This window comes from Nannobrachium achirus (assembly GCF_963921795.1).
Source record: "Nannobrachium achirus genome assembly, chromosome: 11".
Classification (NCBI taxonomy): domain Eukaryota; kingdom Metazoa; phylum Chordata; class Actinopteri; order Myctophiformes; family Myctophidae; genus Nannobrachium; species Nannobrachium achirus.
The window spans coordinates 8,387,284-8,412,283 of record NC_137820.1 but is presented as its reverse complement, the minus strand read 5'-3'; the positions used below and the strand labels follow the sequence as shown (position 1 = coordinate 8,412,283).

General features: G+C 42.8%; 1 protein-coding gene across 1 annotated transcript in view; it reads left to right on the top strand.

The window, feature by feature from the left end:
- Nucleotides 1-25,000, top strand: part of LOC308293704 (matrix metalloproteinase-14-like) — a gene marked incomplete at its 5' end in the record, with an annotated part of 52,044 nt that overhangs the window by 25,765 nt on the left and 1,279 nt on the right. The window contains 4 exons of the mRNA XM_080736300.1: nt 10,675-11,117; nt 14,624-14,762; nt 20,154-20,304; nt 22,025-22,140. Of these exons, the coding sequence (XP_080592426.1) occupies nt 10,675-11,117; nt 14,624-14,762; nt 20,154-20,304; nt 22,025-22,140 (849 nt within the window). The remainder of the gene's footprint in view (nt 1-10,674; nt 11,118-14,623; nt 14,763-20,153; nt 20,305-22,024; nt 22,141-25,000) is intronic.

The window sequence follows — 25,000 nt, the reverse complement described above, 5'->3', positions numbered from 1 at the left end:
AACAACTATTCCAACTATGTAAACTGTGGTTTAACAACCTATCCTGTAAATTAGTTGCACTGATGCACAGCGGTGCTGGAGTGTGAAATGATTCACTGGACGATACATCTGAAAGGAGGACCTAGGACTTCCTACCATGCTGCTGTGGTAGTCGGACACAAACTGTACTCATTTGGAGGATACAACCTGAACTACAGGGATCAGATTGAAGTCCACATCTTCAACACATTGTCTTTGCGTTGGAGGACGTTGCCCCCAGTGACGAATGGAAGAGGACAAAGTCCCATTGAGGTTCCCTCCATGCGCCATGGCCACACAGCTGTGCTGGTAGAAGAAATAGTCTACATCTGGGGAGGGTATCCTTACTGCAATGTTCTTTATGCCTTGGATGTTGACACCCACTGTTGGTTCAAACCCAATATTTCTGGGTCTATTCCAGAAGCAAGGAGGTTCCACTCAGCCTGCGTCCTGGAGAAGGTCATGTATGTGTATGGAGGACACACAAAGCTGTCTGGATGTACTAATGACATGTACACGTTGGACACCAGCACAATGGTCTGGGCTTTAATTAACACCAGAGGCACTAGACCACCTGTTTCATACCGTCACTCTGCCACCATCATTGGAACAAAGATGCTTGTATTTGGGGCCTTGGGGAGACAAGGGAACTTGAACAATAACACTGTGTTTGACACAGAGACCAACTGCTGGCTGAAGACACTTTCTGCACAGCTTCTCCCAGAAGAACGTTCAAGTCATTCAGCCTTTGCCTACAATGGAGAGCTGTACGTATTTGGTGGCTGGAATAGGAAACAGTACTTCAATGATCTGTGGAAATTCAGTCCAGAGACCTTTTCCTGGAAGCAGGTTGAGCCCAAGGGGAAGAAAGACCCCTGTAAGATGCGTGGGATGTGCTGTTGCATGTTGGGAGATCGTGTCATCATCTTTGGAGGACGCATAGAATACCATGCAATGTCTGATGACCTGTACATCTTAGATTTAAGTCCTAGCCTGAAGACGTTATGCAAGCTATCTGTTATTCATTATGGTCTGGATAAGTCTGAACTCCCACATGACATCAGGTGGGAACTGAGAACCATGACTACCAACAGCAACAGAACAAAACTAGAAAAATATTGTTCCTTCGAAACAATTGTGGGCTCGCTTCAAGCCAGAAAACAATGGCTATAAAAGTACAAAATGTCAAGATCGCAGGCAGTGCTCTCTTTGACGTTACTGACATCAAAGATTGGTCCATTTTGTTCCAAAAATGTGTTGTGCAAAAGTTGACCCGCTCGTGGCGCTATAACAGGCCAATGTAAGAAGGGTGGTATCTGTTCCTTGACCTATTGGGAATAGGCATATTAAATAAAGGTCCTTAGATTGTGTGTAGAATAGGGCTGTCCTCGACGCAGGATTTATCAAGTCGATTCGAGTCGCGGGGGTTAATCCGACGCGTCGACGAATCGTTTATGTAAAAAAAAAAGAAAAAAAGAAAGAAAAAAAAGTGGTGCTTTAAGCTTTTAAACCACGTCAACGTAATACAATAAAACAGCAATATGTTTTAAGCCTTTAAAGTGAATTAGATCCATGAACTACCGTGCATATTGAGACATGATAGAGGTGGACACTGGACATTAATGACGATAAGATTGCGTCCAGCCGTGCGTAATTTGCCGTGCGTAATTGTGAATTGTGGAGCAGAGTAGAACAACGGAGGAGAGAATAATGCATCTCTTTGACAGCATGTCGTGTATTATTTCCACAAGTTGTATTTTCTCAGAGCACAGCGTTGCTGTATCAAAAGAGCTATGTTGCCGATCTGGTGCGAGATAATAAAAAGAAAACAGTTCGCCCGTCGCTATTCATTCCTCAGCCTGAGACCACCACACACCCACGGCTGTGAAAGTGAAAGCGCATCGCGCTGGCTCTGCTGCTTCTTTGGCCAGCTCTCAAGTAGAATAACAACTCGTCGACGCATTTCCTCTCCAAGCGGTTATAACTTCAGAATAAGAGCTCCCTGTCATATGATCAAGGCAACTTTCAAGTCACGTGAACTGATTTTATTTTTAAGTCTAGTTTACAAGTAGTAGGAAGTATGGACTCAATAAGAATTACATGACAGTCACAGTCCAGCGCTCTCATACCGCACCACAGTAACTGGTGTGATTAAAAAAAAAGAAAAATTGACGGCTTGACTCAAACAATTGGCGTCGATTCCGGGGGCTTAAAACGACGCGTCGATTCGTCGATTTTTAGAGGACAGGCCTAGTGTAGAATGTTTCATGCAAATTGCAAAGAAAAATCCTAACGGGTTTAAGCGTTTCACAAACTGCTCAAAATGATATAGCGCCCCCCTTTGGCCAATTGGGGTAAGATTGGTTTTAGTGATATTTGGACTAACACTCTACATCTTTGCCAAATGCCATGAACATGTTACTTTGCATGTATGATTTAGAGGCAGAAGAATAATTTGCATAAAACTGCAATATTCATTGAATTTATTTAAAAAAGCATGTTTCAATTTTAAAGAAATCCGATCCGACAGATCTTTAGATATCGGTCCAAAGTTCACGTAAAAAAAGTTTTGTGCACGTGGAGCGAAAATTCCAGAATAAAAGCGGGTTTACGTGTTTTACAAACTGCTCGCAATGGCGGAAAATCGAAGGGCGGAGCTTACTTAACAACGACACAGATGTCTTCCACTTGAGTCAAAGCACACGTGTAACAAGTTGCATGTCTTCAAACGAAACGAGTCATGACTTATGCCCGTTCGTATAGCGCCCCCCTTTGGCCGATTGGAATAAAATTGGTTTCAGTGATACTTTGACTAACCCTCCACATCTTTGCCAAATGCCATGAACGTGTAACTTTGCATGTATGATTTAGAGGCCGAAGAATAATTTGCATAAAACCGCAATATTGATTGAATTATTAAAAAATTATATTTCACTTTAAAAAAAATCTGGTTGATCAATCTGACCGTATTGGTCCAAAGTTCATGTGAAAAAAGTTTTGTGCACTTGACGCGAAAATCCCAGGAGGAGATAGATTTTTACTGTTTTTCATATAATTCAAAATTCTGGGGGATCTAAAGGTCAGAGGTCAAAAGTCAGAGCGTAAAAGTTGTTCGGCATGAGGAGACGCATACGTGTATACAGGTTTCATGGCTGTACCTAAAACACAGCATGAGCTATACCTGTTCAAAGTTCGCACTTTCGAAGGCTTCCTACAGCGCCACCATTTGGCCGATTGCTATAGAAAACTAGAAAAATATTGTTCCTTCGAAACAATTGTGGGCTCGCTTCAAGCCAGAAAACAATGGCTATAAAAGTACAAAATGTCAAGATCGCAGGCAGTGCTCTCTTTGACGTTACTGACGTCAACGATTGGTCCATTTTGTTCCAAAAATGTGTTGTGCAAAAGTTGACCCGCTGGTGGCGCTATAACAGGCCAATGTAAGAAGGGTGGTATCTGTTCCTTGACCTATTGGGAATGTGCTTGCAAGATTTCATGCACATTGCAGGCTGTGTTCATGATTTGAGGTGTTTTTGGCTTTGGCCACTTTATCGCTGCTTGCAGCTATATTCATTATTATAATTTTTTTGTGTGTGTGCACTTCATAGGCATATTAGATAAAGGTCCTTAGATTGTATGTAGAATGTTTCATGCAAATTGCAAAAAAAAAAATCCTAACGGGTTTAAGCGTTTCACAAACTGCTCAAAATTATATAGCGCCCCCCTTTGGCCAATTGGGGTAAGATTGGTTTTAGTGATATTTGGACTAACACTCTACATCTTTGCCAAATGCCATGAACATGTTACTTTGCATGTATGATTTAGAGGCAGAAGAATAATTTGCATAAAACTGCAATATTCATTGAATTTATTTAAAAAAGCATGTTTCAATTTTAAAGAAATCCGATCTGACAGATCTTTAGATATCGGTCCAAAGTTCACGTAAAAAAAGTTTTGTGCACGTGGAGCGAAAATTCCAGAATACAAGCGGGTTTACGCGTTTTACAAACTGCTCAATATGGCGGAAAATCGAAGGGCGGAGCTTTCTTAACAACGACACAGATGTCTTCCGCTCGAGTCAAAGCACGTGTGTAACAAGTTGCATGTCTTCAAACAAAACGAGTCATGACTTATGCCCGTTTGAAGTTTGAATTTTCAAACGCTTCGTATAGCGCCCCCCTTTGGCCGATTGGAATAAAATTGGTTTCAGTGATACTTTGACTAACCCTCCACATCTTTGCCAAATGCCATGAACGTGTAACTTTGCATGTATGATTTAGAGGCCGAAGAATAATTTGCATAAAACCGCAATATTGATGGAATTATTAAAAAATTATATTTCACTTTAAAAAAAATCTGGTTGATCAATCTGACCGTATTGGTCCAAGGTTCATGTGAAAAAAGTTTTGTGCACTTGACGCGAAAATCCCAGGAGGAGATAGATTTTTACTGTTTTTCATATAATTCCGAATTGTGGGAGACCTAAAGGTCAGAGGTCAAAAGTTAGAGGGTAAAAGTTGTTCGGCATGAGGAGACGCATAAGTGTATACAGGTTTCATGGCTGTACGTATAACACAGCATGAGCTATACCTGTTCAAAGATCGCACTTTCGAAGGCTTCCTACAGCGCCACCATTTGGCCGATTGCTATAAAAAATAATAGCACACTTCGCCACTGTAAACTGAACACATTGATGTTTTTATTTTCATTTTCTCACTAAGTATGTAGGAGTAGAAAGGAACCGAAGATCCCGTCTACTTACTAGATAAATAAATAAATAAATAATGACAATATCTAAAGTGTGCTCGCCAGGTACTGGCGAGCCCACAATAATAGCACACTTCGCCACTGTAAACTGAACACATTGATGTTTTTATTTTCATTTTCTCACTAAAGCCCCTTTTCGACTGCAGTTTTAGCACCACACCACACCACACCACACCACACCACACCACACCACATAAAAATATCTACATGTTCCATTACAAAAAAGTACCCCTATCAAATTGACCCTTTTAACTGTGATTATAATACAATATAAATTTGTATTACAACTATCCTAATTATAATGCACTGTAATGGATTATAACTGTGATTATAGTACATTATAAAGTATTAAAACTATGATAATTAAAATACACTATAATAGATTATAATAGTGGTTATAACACAATAGAATCTATTATCATGTATTACAACTATATCCTGGTGGTCTAAATGAAAAGTCAGTGAGTGATCAGTCATTATGAAGTGTTTGGCCCTGTTTGGCCTAGCTCAGACCTACTCTAGAGTGGATACTTTTTAGTACCCTGTTTAGTACCACTTTCACACCACTCTACCCAGGTCCTTGTAGTGGAAAACCTGGCACAAGTGGGCGGTGTGGTGTGGAGTGGTGTGGAGTTGGGCCAGTGGAAAATGGGCTTAAGTATGTAGGAGTAGAAAGGAACCGAAGTTCCCGTCTACTGATTGCCTGCCTGCCTGCCTGATAGATAAATAATGACAATATCTAAAGTGTGCTCGCCTTATAGGCGAGCCCACAATGACAGGACACACCACACACACATGCAGACCATGTCTAAGCAAGCACACCACACACACACACACACACACACACACACACACACACACACACACACACACACACACACACACACACACACACACACACACAAAGTGGCTTGGAAGCCGAGATATTGGCACTTTTATGTTTCAGCATAGTGGTGGCTGCCATCTTTAAATGGTCCATTTTGAGGGCTTAGCGGACATTTTTGAGCTGGGCATACAGCAGATTTGGATTCAGCACACCCTAATACCCCTAGGAAACATGTATGCCATAAATTAACACAATTTGCCTTCGGGGTTAAGATTTTTGGAAAACTGACCTAGACTATATATAAATACACCATTTACCATTTATATATAACTACATTGGAACGCAGGTTCCCTGTCATGGGTTAGACTAGATTAGATTAGATTTATTTAAAAAGCAATAAAACCACATGGTTACAGCAGTTTGAACCTAACACAAGAAAGTCCTTTGACTCATCTCCATTGAGGTCCTATCACAGTTAACAGTTATTAAGTTAAAAATACATTACAATACGAAACACATGACAGTAACATGTACAGTACATACATAAAAGAACAAGGGCTCTGTTATCTTTCCCTGGACTAATGAACCTCTATAGCAGGGTTCCCCGATTACTTTTCCCCAAGGGCCGAATCATATCTAGGGTACCAAGCCGAGGGCCACAACATTGCAGGGGTCGACGGCGGCGTTCCCGCTACTCCAGCGACTGCGACAGTTCAGATATCGTTGTTGTTGGGTGAAAATCTTGTATGTCCAAAACCATTTGTTTTGCATTTATCATGTAAAAACATTTTTAAACTAGTGAAAACAGCCGATCTACAAGCACTTGCTGTTTTCACTACTTTTGTGCAACGGCCTTGTATGATTTGCAAAAGAACGTACAAATTTGGAGATACGAGATTTCCACCCGACAACGACGATATACTAGTGTTGTTGCTGCTCTTATACCACCATTCTTACTGGGGTTGGTGTGGGCAAGACAGTAGCCCCCCGCAGGCTGCAAATGGCCCGCGGGCCGCCTATTGGGGAACCCTGCTCTATAGGGTAACCTTTTCTAATAGACCTGCTTCTGTCAGCTGCTTAAAAGACCTCAGGTCGGTTGGTTGTCAGTTTGACACTGGTTTACAGGTCCTTCCATTGTGTGGCTCCTAAGTAAGTAAATGATCCCTTGGCCACTTTACTTTCCACCCATTAAGACCTAAAAAATACCTGCTGTATTTTCTGAAAAAAAGCCTATGTTTCTTTATCTGTGGTGCTCAACGTTTTTAATGTCGAGGACCCCTAGAATGATATGTATTTGACTACGGACCCCCCATCTCAAAACATCTTGTTACAGGGACCCCCCAGAAGCAAAGATTTGAGTTAAAAATGTTGGCTTTAAAAGAATATATATATTCAAAGATTTGCACAAAATACTGTATGTATATGGGGTTTTTTTCCCTTAAAAAATTGCAGATATACAAGCTCATAGCACGGCACTCGGTGCCGCACCATGAGCTTGTATATCTGCTATTTTTGAATAGCAAAAGTATGAAAAATAATGGTTAAAGTGGTGGTGACACAGATGCGTTTCCCGGTCTTTAATGGGTTAAAAGCAGGATGGCTCACATCTGCTACACTGGCTCTGCAGGTGAAAGAATTGTGCGCTTCGTTTACCTCTGTAAATCATGTTTTACTTTTAAAAATGTTATCCCATGATTTTGTAGACCATTTTTTTCCTGGGCACTGCTCTCCCTCTGCCAACCTGTAATCCTTTTTTTTTTTACCGTCATTTTTTTACACAAACGCGCGCCCAACGGTTTTGGACATACAAGGTTTCCACCCGACAGCTGTGACATGTATATAATGACATTATACATGTCATTATAGTGATGTCACTCTGTCCTCGGGTGAATAGATGGCATTGTGGATTAACACAGATGACATTGTACTGCATGCGTGCCACTCTTTAGCCTGTGAGTGCGAGTGCGTGTGTGTGCGTATGTGTGTGTGTGTGTGTGTGTGTGTGTGTGTGTGTGTGTGTGTGTGTGTGTGTGTGTGTGTGTGTGTGTGTGTGTGTGTGTGTGTGTGTGTGTGTGTGTGTACGCTCGCTCCATATCTGATGTGTTCCGTTGTTCTGAAAGAAGAGTCTGTTTATCTGGTTATGGATCATATCATATTTATACTAGCAGGCAGATTGTTTTTAAGTTCCATTTATTTCCATTGAAGATTCTTTCTTACTCTAGTCTTCGTTACTTTATCGTTTTTAATCGGCTTTTTGTGTTATCTTGGTAAAATTGTCGGGAAATGTTTATGATGCAGAAAATCGGATTTATTTTGGAATATAGCCTATATAATATTCGTGTTGATTTCATCTAAAAACTGTGACAAAAGATTAAGTCGGCTACCTTTTTTCATTGATGAAAACGAAATAAAAACGAAATACTAAATATATTAACAATTTTGTCCAAAAAACCCAAAAACAGAATCTTAGACTAAAATGTTAGGGAGGGACTAGTGGACAAGAGATCCATTAGAACTAAAAGACAAGTAATTTCATGTTTGTTTGCTGTGCGTTGCTGAAAATATCTACATCTAGTACCAATAATCGCAACAAGTGCTCCTTCAATCGCAATTGTATTCTTCTAATTGGAAAATAGCCGCTCTACAAGCTCACAACTTGGGAGGTTGAAGGCGTACAGCAAGTTCTTCGTCCATGCCTTACCCCCTATCCCTAAACTTCTTTGCCTTGTTTTTTACTATTTTGTGAAAACATTCTAAAATACTTTAAATAGCCGATCTACAAGCTCACGATGTGTAGATGTAGATCGGCTAGTTAAACTATTTTAAAATGTTTTTCAAAATAGTAAAAAAAAAGGCAAAGAAGTCTAGGGGTAAGGCGTGGGGCCCAGAGTATTCTTTATAAAAAAATACTGACAAATGGACAACGTCTTTTTCAAATGGGGGATCCGTGGCCAAAATTAAATATGTATCAATGGGGAGGGGGGGGGGGGGGGTGTCCTTGACATGAAAGTGTTTCAGATGTGGAGGTCTAGGGAGAGGGTTGTGTTGGCCTGGAGCGGCTGGTGATTGATGTCTGCATTACATAACTAACTGTGTGTTATGTTCTCTTAGCGACCAGCAGGGCTCCCATCCCCAAGCAACACTCAGTGGAAAATCACACGCACGCATGCACACACACACACACGCGCGCACACGCACGCACGCACACACGCATGCACGCGCACACACCATACACACAGAGGGACTGGGACAGGAAGAGAATGACAAAGCCAGGAACCAGAAAAAGTGTGTCAGAATGGCTGGGCTCAGAGCCATGCCAGGGGGAATTCACATCACAGATGAAAACAAGACGACCTAGAGGAGTCAGTGGTTCTCAACCTGTGGGTCAGGACCCCCAGGGGGGTCCCCAGATGATTAACTTAATGTGCAACGTTGTTTTCTCACTCAACAGTAAACAAACCACCATAAAGTTTAAGTGTATAGACTATAGAGGGTATCTTCACATTTCTAAAGTGAATTTTTAAGGACTTTTTAATACTTCTAAAATGACAAATTAAACATTGTCAAAATATTAGAGGCAGATATTGTGAAAATAGCAGATCTACATGCAACGCCCCGTTATGTAAAAAAAAAATTTTGTACTGATTAGGTGCGTGGTCTACCTATTATACTGTTTTTCTAGATTGATATTCCTGTGCATTTGTTGCATTGCTGTTGATGTACTGACATATTAGCTTGCTTATTATATTGATGCATTACCTGCTTATTGTAAGTCGCTTTGGATTAAAAGCGTCTGCTAAATGCCTAAATTGTAAATTGTAGCAGATCTACAAGCTTACAACTAGGGATGCGGTATCGGTACTCGCAGTATCTGTACTCGCCCCGATACCAGCCTATTTTGCTGTACTCGTACTCGTCCGATATTGCTCACGGCAGCGCCAGATACCATTTTGTTCCATAAATATGTTGGTAACAACATTATCAAAAGTCCTAAGACACAGTTTTGTGTGTGTTAGTTCAACTAATGAACAGTGTTTTCACCTTCTCTCACTCTAGGCATGACAACATAATTATTTAAAGCATTTTATTTTGGAGCGCCACACACTATTTAAGCACTTGTACAGAAACTTAACTTACAGTATCGGTATTTGGTATCGGCAAGTACTCAAATTAAGTACTCGTACTTGTACTTGGTCAGCAAAAATGTGGTATCGGGACATCCCTACGCGCTGCGAGGCGTTGTAAGCTTGTAGATTGGCTATTTTTGGCAAAGAGGTTTGTAGAGGGAAAAGAAGAGCAGAGCATTTGACGGTTCAAGTGGTCAAATGTCTGAAAATACACATTACTCCAACAGGATGACAGTGCTGTCAAACAAGTCTAAGCTGTCAGAGAAATCTATTAACATTTTTAATCTGCAGCACAATTTTATACAATATGTCAGGGGTGGGCAACTTTGATGATGGCGAGGGCCACTATATTTCCACCTTCACTCCAGAGGGCCACAATGCATATTGCAACGTCCTTCTTTGTCATTCTAGTATCTCATACAAAAGAAGCAAAAATAGCAGATCTACAAGCTCAAAACGCATCGCGCTGCGATGCGTTTTTGAGCTTGTAGATCTGCTATTTTTACTTCTTTTGAATTGACATCCTGAATACATTTTTGTTATTTTTTAACTGGAATCATGAAATGTTACACTTTGATTTAATTTCAAACGCATTTAGTTATATACTCATGTTACATTTTTGAACTTAAATACAAATACATTGGACACTAGACACTATACTAGTCATTAAGCTACTAATATAGACTGATGGAATTAAAGCAGGTCATGTTTGGAATTGTAACAGCTGAAATCAATAATATATCTGTATTCTGGTATCAACCTGCAGGCCGCATTAAGCGAAGGTGGGGGCCGCATGTGGCCCCCGGGCCGCCAGTTGCCCATGTATGCAATATGTAGTACTGCGGGGGTCCCTCCCTGCTTCATCTCTCTCTCTCTCAGCTAAGGGGTCCTTGGCCTGAGAACATTGAATGCTAACAACATCTCATCTTTTCCCAGGCTCCCCTCTCCCCACCGACACCCCGCCCACCTCGGCTCCGACCCCCGCCTCCGACGGCGACCCCCCGACGTCTCCCCCGCCTCCCGAGCGAGACCCCCACGAGACCCCCCACGCTCCGCCTCCTGATGACGATGACGACCCCCCACCCGATGACGACACCCCGCGTCCCACCACCGCCCTGGACCTCCCGGGGGAGGAGGACCCGAGCCGGCCCTCTGCGCTCCCCCCCACGCCGCCCGCTCCCACCGACCCCCAGCCCGATCCGGAGCCCGTCACGCCCACCGTGAGGCGGCCGGCCCCTCCTCCTCGACCCCCTTACGCCCCTCCTCCTCCTCCCCCCCGCCACCCCCCCAAACAGCCGGACCACCGGGCGCCACCCGACATCTGCGACGGAGACTTTGACACGGTCACGGTGCTGCGAGGAGAGATGTTTGTTTTTAAGGTGAGAGGAACCGAGCCAGCCATGCATTAGGGATGGGACGATAAGCCATATTATCGTTTATCGTGGTAAAAAACACGATAATCGTATCGTGGAGATTTAATTTATCGTGATATCGTCCTCCGTCATGCACTGGGATCAATTCACTTTTTATTTGCCGAGCTGCATCTCCGGTACCACTTAAACCCTCTATAATTGGTAAAAGGTACTTGATACAGTCTTCTTTTCACTCTCTATCAAATATTGATAGAGAGTGCCAAAATATTGCCAAAATATTGCAGATCTACAAGCTCACAACGCGTCGCAATAAGACGCGTTCTGAGCTTGTAGATCTGCTATTTTTTGGCAAAAATGTTCCGCCCCAGGATAATGGATCTTGATTTTTATCGCAATAATATTGTAAATCGCGATTTCTTTTGTCACAATAATCGTGATATGAAATGTTCATATTGTCCCATCCCTACCATGCATGCATGGACGGAAAAGGTACTCACATCCCACTTAGACCTGGATCACATTATTACATTAACCATTATTTTATGCTTTAACTATTGAAAAAAGCAGATAAGCTTTTTTTTTTTTTACACAAACTCTTCTCTTCTTGGGGTCCCTGCTTGCCGCAAAATCTTTTCAGCTGGGAGTCCTCGGGCAAATACATATCAATTTGGGGGTCCTTGCCCTGAAAAGGTTTGAGAACCAGTGCTTTAAGGCCTATTCCCACTGGGCGCGATAAAGGTATTGTTCTCAGTTGAAGTGGATGGCAGCATCCACACTACAACATTAAAGACAACGATAGTCGTGAACGATATCGTTTGGATCACTTTCCGTGCTATCACGTCATGAAGTAAGATAATTATCGTTATATAATTAGCGTGGCAAGTGGGAATGGGCCTTTTGACATCAGAGCCATCACAGCTTAAGATCTCAGCACAAACCCGACAGGACTCCATGGTATACACATACAGTACCTTTCAGTTTCAGGTCAGGTCGGTCTTTATCTCTCACATATTTTAGGTACTCAAGTCGGGTTTACGTTCATACATTTAGAGCCTTTTATATCACAAGCATTGGACTCAGCAGAGGTATATCGTACTTTATGTCAGTGGTTCTCAACCTTTTCAGGCCGTGACCCCCAAAATAATCACATTTTAACTGGGGACCCCCCCACCCTGACGAGCACTAATAGTTGAGGCATTACATTTTGTATAACCCGGTCCTGTTGTGAAAATAGCAGATCTACATGCTCACAACGCCTCGCAACGCGAGGCGTTGTGAGCCTCTAATATTCTAATATTTGACGACTTGGCCAATGTTTCATTTGTCATTTTATAGGTATTAAAAAGTCCTTTAATTGTCACTTTAGAAATGGGCAGATACCCTCTATACACTTAAACTTTATGTTGGTTTGTTTACTGTTGAGTGAGAAAACAATGTTGCACATTAAGTTAATCATCTGGGGACCCCCCCAAAATAATGTGGGGACCCCCCCTCTGGGGGTCCCGACCCACAGGTTGAGAACCACTGCTTTATGTAGTGCAGTAGTGCAGCAGCCAGTGTGCATACAAACCAGCAGCGCTACAGACGAGGTTAAAGATCATTTTATCTTGCCCCCGGGGAGACATTATGTCTTGGAGACAAGGACCAGCTGCACACAATACAGCATACACAACAATAGGTTTTGTATTGTAGACACAGCCAGCCTACAAGGACGGTGAACCTTGTCCATTCCTGGAAATAATATGTTCCACTGCCAGCATGTGGCTTCCCACATGTCTCTTTATCATCTAAAGGTTTCTGATAAAAGCCTTGTGTTTTAAAAACAAAAAACTATGTTTTTTACAGAATAGCCTACACAGTGACCATTTTCCCCTTAACGTGCAGCTTGTTCCGATGTTAATATCATGAATTAATTTGTGATACATAATATGTTGGATGATGAATCCAACAGGATTAATGTAACTTAATTAAAGGGCCATTTCACCTCTGGGACAACCCAATCTTATTTTATTGTTGTTTGGGACACGATCGACACAATCCTGAGTTATTTTTTGTGTTCTATCTGTGTTTTTAGATATTTTAGTATTTCAGCATGACTAGTGATGCATTTTGCATCATCAGTGATGCGTTTTGCATCATATGATGCAAAATGCATCACTAGTACATTTAATAGCACAGCTTTTTCTTTTTTCCTTTTCCTTTTTTAGAGCAGGGCAGTTTTGAAGAAACTGCATTTTGGGTATTTTCAGTATTTTTCGGTTTGAGATATGCATTCTTTTATTTTCATAAACTGATAAGGTCGCGCTCATTCAGACATGTATTTATTCATACAGTACTGCCTGTCCACCAGGCTCTCGTTGACTTCAATGCATTCCATCAAACTTCTGGCTCCAGTTCCTTGCCTCCCAGTGGCTGACAGTGTGCAGCCAGCTGGCACTGAGTCTGACCAAGAATCTGATGTTGATATCATATCCTTCTTTACGTGCGTACTGTAGCCTCAGACCTGAGCAGGAAATGAATGGAAGCTTTTGTTACAACGCAGGATGATAAAGTTAAGCCACAGGAAAGAGACTCCAGAATAACGGGAGATAAAAGGCTGCGACGAAGGAAGCGAAACGGGAAGAGAATCCGCCGCGGCGCGTCCGGCATGCCAAGCGTCTCCATACGAACACAGGAAAGGTCAGACAAGGTGGCTGATCTGTGTCAGTACAGATACTCCTGCGGGCCGGGCCGGGGCGGGGCGGGGCGGGGCGGCGCCCGTCGGTAGGGGAAAGTTGAACGGGAGGAGTAGGACGGGGGCGCTACATCCTCCCAGCTTCAGTGTTGATTTTGACAGCAGGTTTTGATTTCGTTTTAGACATATCATAGTCATATTTTAGTCATTTGAAATGTTTTAATTTTAGTCTAGATTTCGACTAAATATACGATTTTAGTCGACTAAATCTACAGTTGATTTTGTTTAAAATATATATACAGTATATATTTTGGCGGGCCTTGATGGCGTCGTAATGACTGATTTACAAGCTCACGTGTTGCAGCGCGACCCATTGTGAGCCTGTTTTCAGAGCCTGAGCGCAACTTAACACCATTAAGACTCCCTAATCGGGAGATAAGCGACCGTCAGGTCACAGTATACACAAAGAGGCCTGTATGTGGCATTGGTTCCACCCACAAGTTTGTACGACAAACGGTTGATGAGTAAAGCCAAATAAAGTTGTCTTTTAGTTCTACTGGATCTCTTCTACACTAGTCCCTCCATGACATTTTAGTCAAATGTTTTTTGTTGACGAAATTGTCAATATATAAAGTCTTAGTTTTAGTCATCATAGCTTAGTTTTTCGTCACATATAGTTTCAGTCGACAAAATCAGCAGTGCCCACTTGGTCTCCTTACTGGCAGGTGAGCCAGTAACAGCAGTGACGAGCAGTGGGAGGAATTGATTTATTTAATAGAAAATTTTAAAACCTTTACTGGTGTAAAGTATAACAGTTGCATTGTGTGTTTTGTTGCAGGGTGGCTGGTTCTGGCGCGTGCGCAGGAACCGGGTCTTGGACAACTACCCCATGCCCATATCTGTCTTCTGGATCGGCCTGCCCAGCGACATCGATGCAGCCTATGAACGCCACGATGGCAAATTTGTCTTCTTCAAAGGTCTGTACACATACTACTCTGTTTATTTGAACTAGAAAAAAGTGGAACTTCAGTGATACTTAAAGTGTTAGTTCACCTATTTTTAACATAAAGCTGTGTGAAATACTTGCCATTAAAACAGTGGTTAAAAATGTATTAATTGATTACCAGAGTCCCGTGGTCAGAGTTCTGGTCAGTTTCTAATGAATATTAAGTAGTTACAATGGGGTGGGGGACATTTGTCGTGGCCCAATCATTGAAAATAGATTAATCCACAAAACTAGCGTCATTTGTATTGTTGGCTTATTTCTACCATATAGAGCGAGGTTTCGTTCTGATCAGCTGACTCCATAGCACCTTGTTTTGGGGAAATACGTTGCAGCGGCGTAGTGATACTGGACACAAAAAATAGTACCATGTGACAGAGGGGTCAAAGTTGAACGAAAGTTGGTCTATTTGGTAGAAATAGGTCAACAATACAAATGACGCTAGTTTTGTGGATTCATCTATTTTTAATGATTGGGCCACGAGCCCCTGCCAAATCACCGGAACTACTTTATATTCATCTAAAACTGACCAGAACTCTGACCACGGGACTCTGGCAATGAATTAATACATTTGTAACCACTATTTTAATGGCAAGTATTTCACACAGCTTTATGTCAAAAATAGGTCAACTAACACTTTAAGAGCTTGTTTCTCGGCAAGGTCAAGGTCAAGGTCAAGGTAAACTTTATTTGTCCACAAGGGAAATTTGTCTTGGGCTTTCGGCACTGGACAAACACCTCCAAGCCTACATAAAACTCATTGAAACCTGTCATTTTATGTAGGCTGGCAGCAACTTTCCAGCATTAAAAGCTGGCTTTTGACACACGGAATGCATTGAGAAGTGTCACACACGTGCGTGGGTTTTGCAGAAGTTAAAGTAGTCGCTCCCCATCGTGGAGGCTGTGTTTTGATTGGTCCCCGGTGCATCCGACTTGGCTGGCCGGCACTCCAACCTCCAACACGATTGGCCGTCAGGGGAGGGCGATTTCTGTTGCGGCACGAGGCGAGTGACTCCTGCAGTTTGTTTGGGGCCGGGATATATGAAATATCCAGCTCCATGTTAGCCTGACTGCAAGCGTCAGACTCTATCACACACTTCGTTTTAGGGGGTGGTGTTGTGCAGTCTGGTTTATTAACCAGGCTAGCTCCATGTAGCCATGGCCTTAGTTAAACTGGGAGGAATAACGTGTTTCTACACATGCGTTAGGTACTCCCAGCGAACCTCCTCACTGTCAGGTGATAAGAAGCGGCCTTGTGACTCCATCAGAGGAGACTTGTGATTTTCATCTGCAAAGTTCCACTTTAACACTAAGGGCGGCTTGCACCAACACGGTTTAAGCCTTAACTCACTTACTGCCAATTTAAAATGCCCCTCGAGTGGCACTAGTGCCAGAAGCCTCCATAGACTCCCATGTAATTTATAGTGCACAGATCATGCACGCCCATGCACAGATCATGCACCATGTTTGTGCAGGCTGTTCACAGCTTTCAAACAAAAAAAAAAGATTGGAAATCCGTTCAGGCATTCATGATTTATCAGCCATAATGTTTTCTTCAGATGTAAACAAAAATGGCTGCCATGTTTGAAAGATGGGGTTGTATGGGGGGTGGAACATGCAAAATCGCGATTGAAATCATGTTTACTAGATTTAATTGGGTAAAAAAAAAACAAAAAAAAAAACTTTTTTTTTTTTTTCTAAGTAAAAGTCGCCCAAAGTCGCTTGGCAGGGAACTCCATAGTGAGAAAGTTGCTCTAAAAGTCGCCTGGCACTGTATGAGTTAAACTGGTTTAAATCAAGGTTTATCTTTTAATCAGCTTGCACCAAACCTTAAATCTAGTTTTCATTAATCAGGTTTAGTTTTAAACCATCCTTTTAATCTTGGTTTGAATTTTCACTGTAAACCTGGATTACTGTTAATCCTGTTGCACCACTACTTTAAACTTTGATTTAAACATCAGTAAGGGATTAATTTTAAACCTGCTGTAGAGGTGGTTTAAATGCAAACATGCCATTGACATGAATGGGGGTCCCCCTCCTGTGAGGGAAGCCCCACAGCAAGTAAACTGCAGACAGCGTTTCACAGCTGAAAACAAACATCTCATCACATCCTTGTAGTACTGTACATCGGCTATTTTAAATGAGCGAACATTTAAATATTTACAGGGACATACAGACATTTGTCATGGAAGCTTGTGGACTTCCCAAGCAACATGGAGACGTTTTAATTTTCGAAATCGCTTCATAATCGACTCAAATGTGAATGTGATCAAAACTGTGGTCTTTTCTTGCTTCTAGCCGCGCATCGCATCGCCGCGCCGCACCGCACTGTAGCGTCCGAGCGTCACCGTCGTATGACGGGGAGCGTTATATTTTTGTTTTGTTTTGTTTTGGCTGCAGGCGCTCTTCTTAACACAGGCCTGCCCACATTCTCCTAGAAATGAATAAAAGAGTAACGCTAATGATATTAGGCTCAAGAGAATAGCATGTTCCAGTTTGTTTATATCGAAATCCAAGATGGAGGACATTTAAACCATGAATTAATCACAGTTTATGGTTTTAATCACAGGTTAAGGGTTTAATCACAGATTTGTTAAGCAATGCTTAAATTTAAGTGGTGCAACGGACCTCGATTTAAAATAAAACCTAGATCAACAAACCCTTGATTAACCCTAAACTAAGATTTATTTAATCCCTCTTGGTGCAAGCCGCCCTAAGTCCCATAAAATGGTAACCCAGTCTCCCCCGATTTAAGAGATTGTATTATAATTCAACACAGCTATAGCTCCATGTCTGGTATACTTTAAACACTGATATTTGAGACATTCAAAAAGAAATTCTCAGGCCAACATGAAACACACCCATGGATCAAGTGGCTCTCTAAACCGGTGTTCTTTGATAGAACAGGTAGGTATATCTATTCTATCCACGAGTTTCCAACGCCCCATAGTGCATTGCGCAGACGGAAGCTGTACCGAGCTTCCGGCGCCGCAGCCGAGTGTGATTTACAAGCTCACAACAGGCTGCATCTGCGACGCGATGTGTGCTTGTATGTCTGCTGTTAAACCGGACGTGTGGTCCAAATAATCTCCAGTCGCCTCCAGCAAACTCCCGCGGAAAGAGGTGGATGTAAACACAAAGTTGTGTATTATCCTGTGTTTCTCAGGCGGCATACAGTATGTGAGAGTCTCGAATGAAACTTGTGGGTCTCGGAAACTGCTGTTGGATGAAGGATATTGCATCGCAGTGTTTTCACTTTCTCCATGACATACCGTGATATTGATTTAAGACCTTTTTGGGCCATGGATTTATTTCTTTTGGGACGCTGTGTCTTCTCTCCACTTTCACGCCATTAGACGATGCATTCGTCAAGCGAGGGATCTGTCGTTTTAGAATGTTGGGGTCAACCGTTCAGAAAAAACAGAATGTCAGTGCAGAGTCGGTGTAGAGCACTGCTGCTGCGTGGTGGTGGTGCACCAGCTGGGAGAGGCAGAGAGAGAGAGAGAGGAGAAATACTGACATAGTTTGGCCGTCGCGTTGGAAAGTGCCTCGAAACTCTGTCCAACAGGGTCAGGGGACATTTATTTCCACATATAGAACTTTAGGAAAATAAGTGTTATACCTCCACCAGGGACGAGCTGGCCATTGGGAAAAGCGAGACAACTCCCGAACGGCCGGTTCATTCCAAAAATTCAAATAAGATGTCGGCCTTCGTTCCATTTTGGGTGCTGGGCGGCCCACAAAGTAAATCGTCACTGTCGGGCAGAAACCTTGTATCTCCAAGTTTCAAATTTGTAATTTTTTTCGCTAAGCAAAGCCCTGCTTCATCATACAAGGCCGTCGCACAAAAGTAGTGAAAACAGCAGATCTACAAGCACACAACACTAGTTTAAATCATTTTTTTTAAATGATAAATACAAAACAAATGGTTTTGGACATAGAAGGTTTCCACCCGACAACGACGAAATATAACTCATGTAATTGGCCCACTGGCTTGTCACTTGTCATGATCTGAAATGCCAATCTTTGAGTAGCATCGCTATAGAGAGAGATCTCTCTCTATAGCGCGCAATGAGGGCCTCTCCAACTCTTTTTCCCAGGCTGAATCAGGGGCCCAGCACGTCCCAGGCCTCCAGTTTATACTCCTTTCTCTCCTCCTGCCCTTTCCTACTGGGAATGAGTCCTGTTGTTGATATATCGGCTGGTCCTTATTTGACTTTTTTGATGACATTGTTATGTGCCATTATTACAGTATGTGTCCCAGTTATTCACCACTTACATGGCAACCATATTGGGCATGTTGTTATAGGAAAAAAGTTTAAAAGAGAGACTCTACTTGAGCCTGCTGATTACTTGTCTTTTCTGACAACATTTGGTATCGGCAATCATACAACCGATGTGTTCTGATATTTTCCATCCATCCATCTTCAACTGCTTATCCGGAATCGGGTCGCGGGGGTAACAATTCCAACTGAGACTTCCAGAGTTCCTTATCCTGAGCAACTTCCTCCACTCCCTCTGGGAGTATACAGAGGCCTTCCCAGGCCAGTGTGGAGATATAATCCCTCCATCTGGTCTTTGGTCTGCCACGGGGTCTCCTCCCAGTGGGACGTGCATCGAGGACTTTCCTAGGAAGGCGCTCTTGGGGCATCCGTACCAGATGCCCGAACCACCTAAGCTGACTCCTTTCCAAGTGTAGGAGCATCAGTTCTACTCCAATTCTCTCTCGGGTGATTGAACTTCTCACCCTATCTCTAAGGGAGATACCAGCCACCCATCTGAGAATACTCATTTCGTCCACTTGTACCCACAACCTTATACTTTCGGTCATGACCCACACTTCATGAGATTAGGAACAAAGAGTTTAACCTTTGAAAATCAAAATCTAGTCGTGAGTGGTAGAAGAATTGTTTGTCAATAACCTAACCTTTTGAGAAGATTTGGGTCAAAACGTGGGTAATCTGTGTGTTTGTGCCCGGGTAGCTCACTCGGTAGAGATCTCGCCTTTGTACCGCAAGGTCATGGGTTCGATTCCGGGCACCGCCAACTCAGCGTATGAGTAGCACGGCTTGGCAAGTCGTGCGGCAAGTACTGGGAGCTGATGGTAGGTGTGGCGCTCCACCTCAGCAGTCCATCTCCCAGGGGTCTAGCGCATTGTAACGGGGACAGACTCCCGCGTGTTACCGGCTGATACCGACAATAAGCCACTGCCGACCTACTTGTGTTCTAGGACTCTCGCCATCCAACCCACACATCTGAGGGTTGTAAAGCAAGGTGAAGAAATGCATCTTTGTTCCATATTCACCCTGTCTTATCAGTCATCTCTCTCTCTCTCTCTCTCTCTCTCTCTCTCTCTCTCCATCAGACGACCGGTACTGGGTGTTCCGGGAGGCTGACGTGGTACCCGGGTACCCGCAGCCTTTAGAGGAGTACGGCCAGGGAGTTCCCGCGGACCGCATCGACACCGCCATCTGGTGGGAGCCCAACGGGTTCACCTACTTCTTCAGAGGAGACAGGTAACGTTAAGTAACAAACGCGTTGTTGTCATGGATTCCACCAACGTTCTAGGGTAGGCATAGTTTCACTGAGGTTAGGGTTTGGGTTAACCCATTTAGAACAGGTACACGTCATTATTTTATGCTTTAACTATTGAAAAATAGCAGATATACAAGCTCACAGCGCGGCACCGAGTGCCGCGCTGCGAGCTTGTAGATCTGCTATTTTTGAAAAATCGCAAAGATTAGAATTTGGACCCCGATTCTATAAGTGTCTTTTGAATCCTTCTAAGGTTTTTTGAAAAACCTATGTTTCTATGTCAGCAATCTGGCCAGCCATCGTCAAAGAAAAGGTCCTTTTCACTTAACTGGAGCTCAGTTAGTCTGTTCAGACTACTATGTCAGTGGTTCTCAAACTTTTTCATGTGAAGGACCCCCAAAATTATATTATTCGGCCACGGACACCCATCTCAAAATATTTAGTTCCAGGGACCACCCAGAAGCAAAATTTGAGTTACAAACGTTAGCTTTGAAAATACATATACAAAGATTTGCATACATTTTCACGACTTTTTGCACTCGGTGCCGCGCTTTGAGCTTGTATATCTACTATTTTTCACTGGTTAAAGCATTCAATAATTCTATGCCTAAATGGTTTAAGATTAGGTTTAGGCTTAGTTACTGTCAGAACCGGCACAGCTTGTCCGTATACGGGTAACGCCTGTGGTTCACCTGACACATCACTGTGACATCACAAGTGTCATCACAGTGATGTCAGATACTCAGGGCAGGGATAAAGCCTGACAATATGGTTCCCCTGACATCACTGTGACATCACAGGTGACATCACAGTGATGTCAGATAGTCAGACAGGGATCTCCATGTATGGGCATTGGGCATAAAAGGGATTGTATGTTGTGATGTCATGGGAACCACTCTATGCCCATATATGGAGATCCCTGATGTCATCAATATTAAGTCCATATCTAACAGGACTTCATATGGGAATGCCCATATACTGTATGGAGGAAGACAGCCCATATCTGTGTGGCTGGTACAGGCAGGGATCTCCATGTATGGACATAAAAGGGATTGTATGTATATGATGTCAGATGTGATAAACGTCATAGGATTTTCACATAATGAATAACTGAGTAAGCATGTTTGGGGTCTCACAGCATATCTCCAGACATGGCGCAAGGTCGCTTGCCGCCCTGAGGCGTCTTATAGTTTTTTTATGAGTTTAGAGTTAAGATAAGGTTTAGCATAGTTACAAAAAATGCTATTGTCAATCACAGCGACTACTGGCGCGCACACACACACACACACACACACACACACACACACACACACACACACACACACACACTCGCACACTTCTCATCCATGTATGATATGGAAAGTACCACTCAAATGTTGTTTTGTGGGTTCCATTTGTAATGGGTTGTGGTTTCATTGTGTGTGTGTGTGTGTGTGTGTGTGTGTGTGTGTGTGTGTGTGTGTGTGTGTGTGTGTGTGTGTGTGTGTGTGTGTGTGTGTGTGTGTGTGTGTCTGTGTGTGTCTGTGTGTGTGTGGGTGGGTGGTTGAGGCATGCATGCAACCATTAATTAATGAGTAAAATGAACCGAATTACCCCTCTCTCTCTCTCTCTCTCTCTCTCTCTCTCTCTCTCTCTCTCTCTCTCTCTCTCTCTCTCTCTCTCTCTAACCCTAACCCTCTCTGTGCACGTGTGTGTGCGCAGGTACTGGCGCTACAATGAGGAGACTAGGAGTACGGACCCAGACTTCCCCAAACCCATCAGTAGATGGGGACGGATCCCCTCCTCACCCAACGGAGCCTTCCTCAGCGATGATGGAGGTACAGTAACTAAGTGCACGTACTCCTGTACCATACTGTACAGGGTTCCCACGGTCATGAAATTAGAAGTTAGAGGCAGAAATTGTGAAAATAGCCGATCTACATGCTCACAACGCCTCGCAACGTGAGGCGTTGTGAGCATGTAGATCTGCTATTTTCACAATAGAAACGTCAAACGTGTTATACAAAACTCCTCAACTCTTGCCAGGTCCCCAGTTAAAATATGATTATTTCAGGGGTCACAGCCTGACAAGGTTGAGAACAACTGGCATACACTACCTGTCTTTGGGCATTGCGCATAGGAGTAAGCGACCTGTTATTGAGCTGAATTATTGTTATATAGTCCTGGAAATTGGGTTAAATATTCTGGAAAAGTTTTGGAAATTAATTGGTAAAAATGTGTGGGAACCCTGACTGTACAAGTAACTAAGTACTGTACATGTACTCCAGTACCATGCTGTACGAGCTCACGACACATTTGGAGCTGATAATCCTGCTACTTTCACTATTGTTTTGGATAGGTTCTGTATGTTTATACGGCAATTCACGGATGAATAAAAGGAAAATTATTGGCTCAGTAATGCGACAAATGATTTCCTAAGGTTTCATGGGGTGTAGATTAGTTCAGTGTTTCTCAACCTTTTTTCTGCCTGGGCACACTTTTCATGTCCCAAGAATCCATGGGCACACCAACATAATACGGAGGTGTAAATATCGTCACTGTCGGGAAGAAACCTTGTATCTCCATTCTCCAAGTTTCAAATTTGTACGTTTCTTCGCAAAGTAAAGCCCTGCTTCATCATACAAGACTGGCGCACAACAGTAGTGAAAACAGCAGATCTACAAGCACACAACGCCTCGCACCGCAAGGGGCACACTTGACCCTTCTCAGGGGCACACTAAAAGGTCCCCAGGCACAGTGGTTGAGAAACACTGGATTAGTTATTGAACGCAAGTACACATTTGACAGAGCCACTTTCACTTTTCACCTTCATATTATTCAAAAGGCTATAACCAAAACTGAATTAAAATCTCCTGTCAAAAAAAATCAACACAGCTCCGGGCCCAAAGGAGGGGGTATTTTGGTGTCTTCCCCGGGATCCAACCTTACAAAAATACGTTATGAATGAATCAGGGGGATATATGAGAGAGAAACCATAGGAATGTCCGCTCTGAGTTTGGAGATTGGAAAACTCCAGTGCATTCCTGGCTCTCTGATCCGCGGCCAGCATCGCATCTCCACCCAAAATGAAGCAAGTCTCTCCGCCATAGCTTTGGTTTTTAGTCTCCACCCAAATTAAGCTGATGTCTCCGCTAAGTCTGTTGGGAATGGAGACCTATAGTGGCTGCTGCGTTTAAAAAATGTGTCAAAATGGAAGAGAGTGTGCGCATACAATAACTATGAATATGTGTGCAAACCTTTACGTGCCAAGGGCCCGCAAATTGATATGTATTTGGCCGCGATCCCCCATCTGAAAAGGTTTTGTGCCAGGGACCCCAGAAGATAAGATCTATGTTGAAAGAAATTCTAAATTATTCAACATTTACTGTATTTTATGTATTTATTCAGCCAACGTATAGATGGATAAAGTGGTTAAAATGAATGTGATACTTTTGGCTGGAGTGGTTTTCAACCATTTCCATATCAAGGTCCATTGTTTATTCAGCATTTGTGCCACAGAACCATCATTTGAGGAGACTTTAGCCTCTCAGACCCAAAACCTTGCCATGACCAATGCTGTCTTCTACCAAGTGGGGAGATGGGAGTAGTAGGTAGTAGGGCATTCACCAAATATTTGAATATCAAAGTCACTATTCGACGTTGTTTTATTCGCTTATTTTTTCCCTTTTTTTTTCCTCTTTAAAAAATATGTAGTTTTTTATCTTGGCTAGATAGGAAGTCATAAAAATGAGTTGTCAATGCCCCTGGTGGATGAATTTGTTAATGCTCTATACCAGGGGTTCTCAAACCTTTTTAGGCCGTGACCCACAAAATAAACATATTTGAACTGGGGACCCCCACCCTGACAAGCACTTGGAATTGCGAGGCGTTGTGAGCATGTAGATCGGCTATTTTCACAATGTTCGCCTCTTGCTTAATTTGACAGTTTGGCCAGTCCTGTCGAATATTCGACTATTCGAATACTTTGAGGTCGAATAATTCAAATTCTAAAAATCACAATTCGTGAATGCCCTAATGCATACATACATACATACATACATACATACATACATACATGCATGCATGTATGCCCAGAATTCCAGCCGTTTCGGAGCTCTGCTTGCGCAAGTAACTAGACTATACTCTGTCGAGGTGCCAACTTGCACGTTGTGCACTCGCGGCCATATATGGCCTACTTGGACCCCTACCTTTTTTTCTGGTCTACAGGGTCTGTTTCAGTTTCTTTTCTTTTTCTTTAACTAGACAAAAACGTGACGGAGTTAACATAAGAGCCAAAATAGTATGAGCAACCATGTTGTGTTGAAATGAGCCAAATCAGCAGTGGTTTGCATTGTATGTGTTTCAATTCAATTCAAATGAGTTTCGAAGCTTCTAGATTCTAGAATTTAGAAAGGTGTACAGTAGCTGCAACAAGCTCACAATGCATCTTTAGGCCTACTGTAGATTATGTACTTTTTTTCATATAACCTTTGAAAATGTTCACCTAAGATAAAACTTCACCTATTATATGCGAAGCTGGCTGCTGAGTCAATCTCCAGTATCACACAAGACCTGCAGCGCGCCTCGCCAGACGCGCTTGTGATAATAAATGGAGATTTTAATCATTGTTCTCTGTCCGCAACTCTGCCGTCCTTTAAGCAGTTTGTGAAGTGCCCCACACGGGGTGATCGGACACTT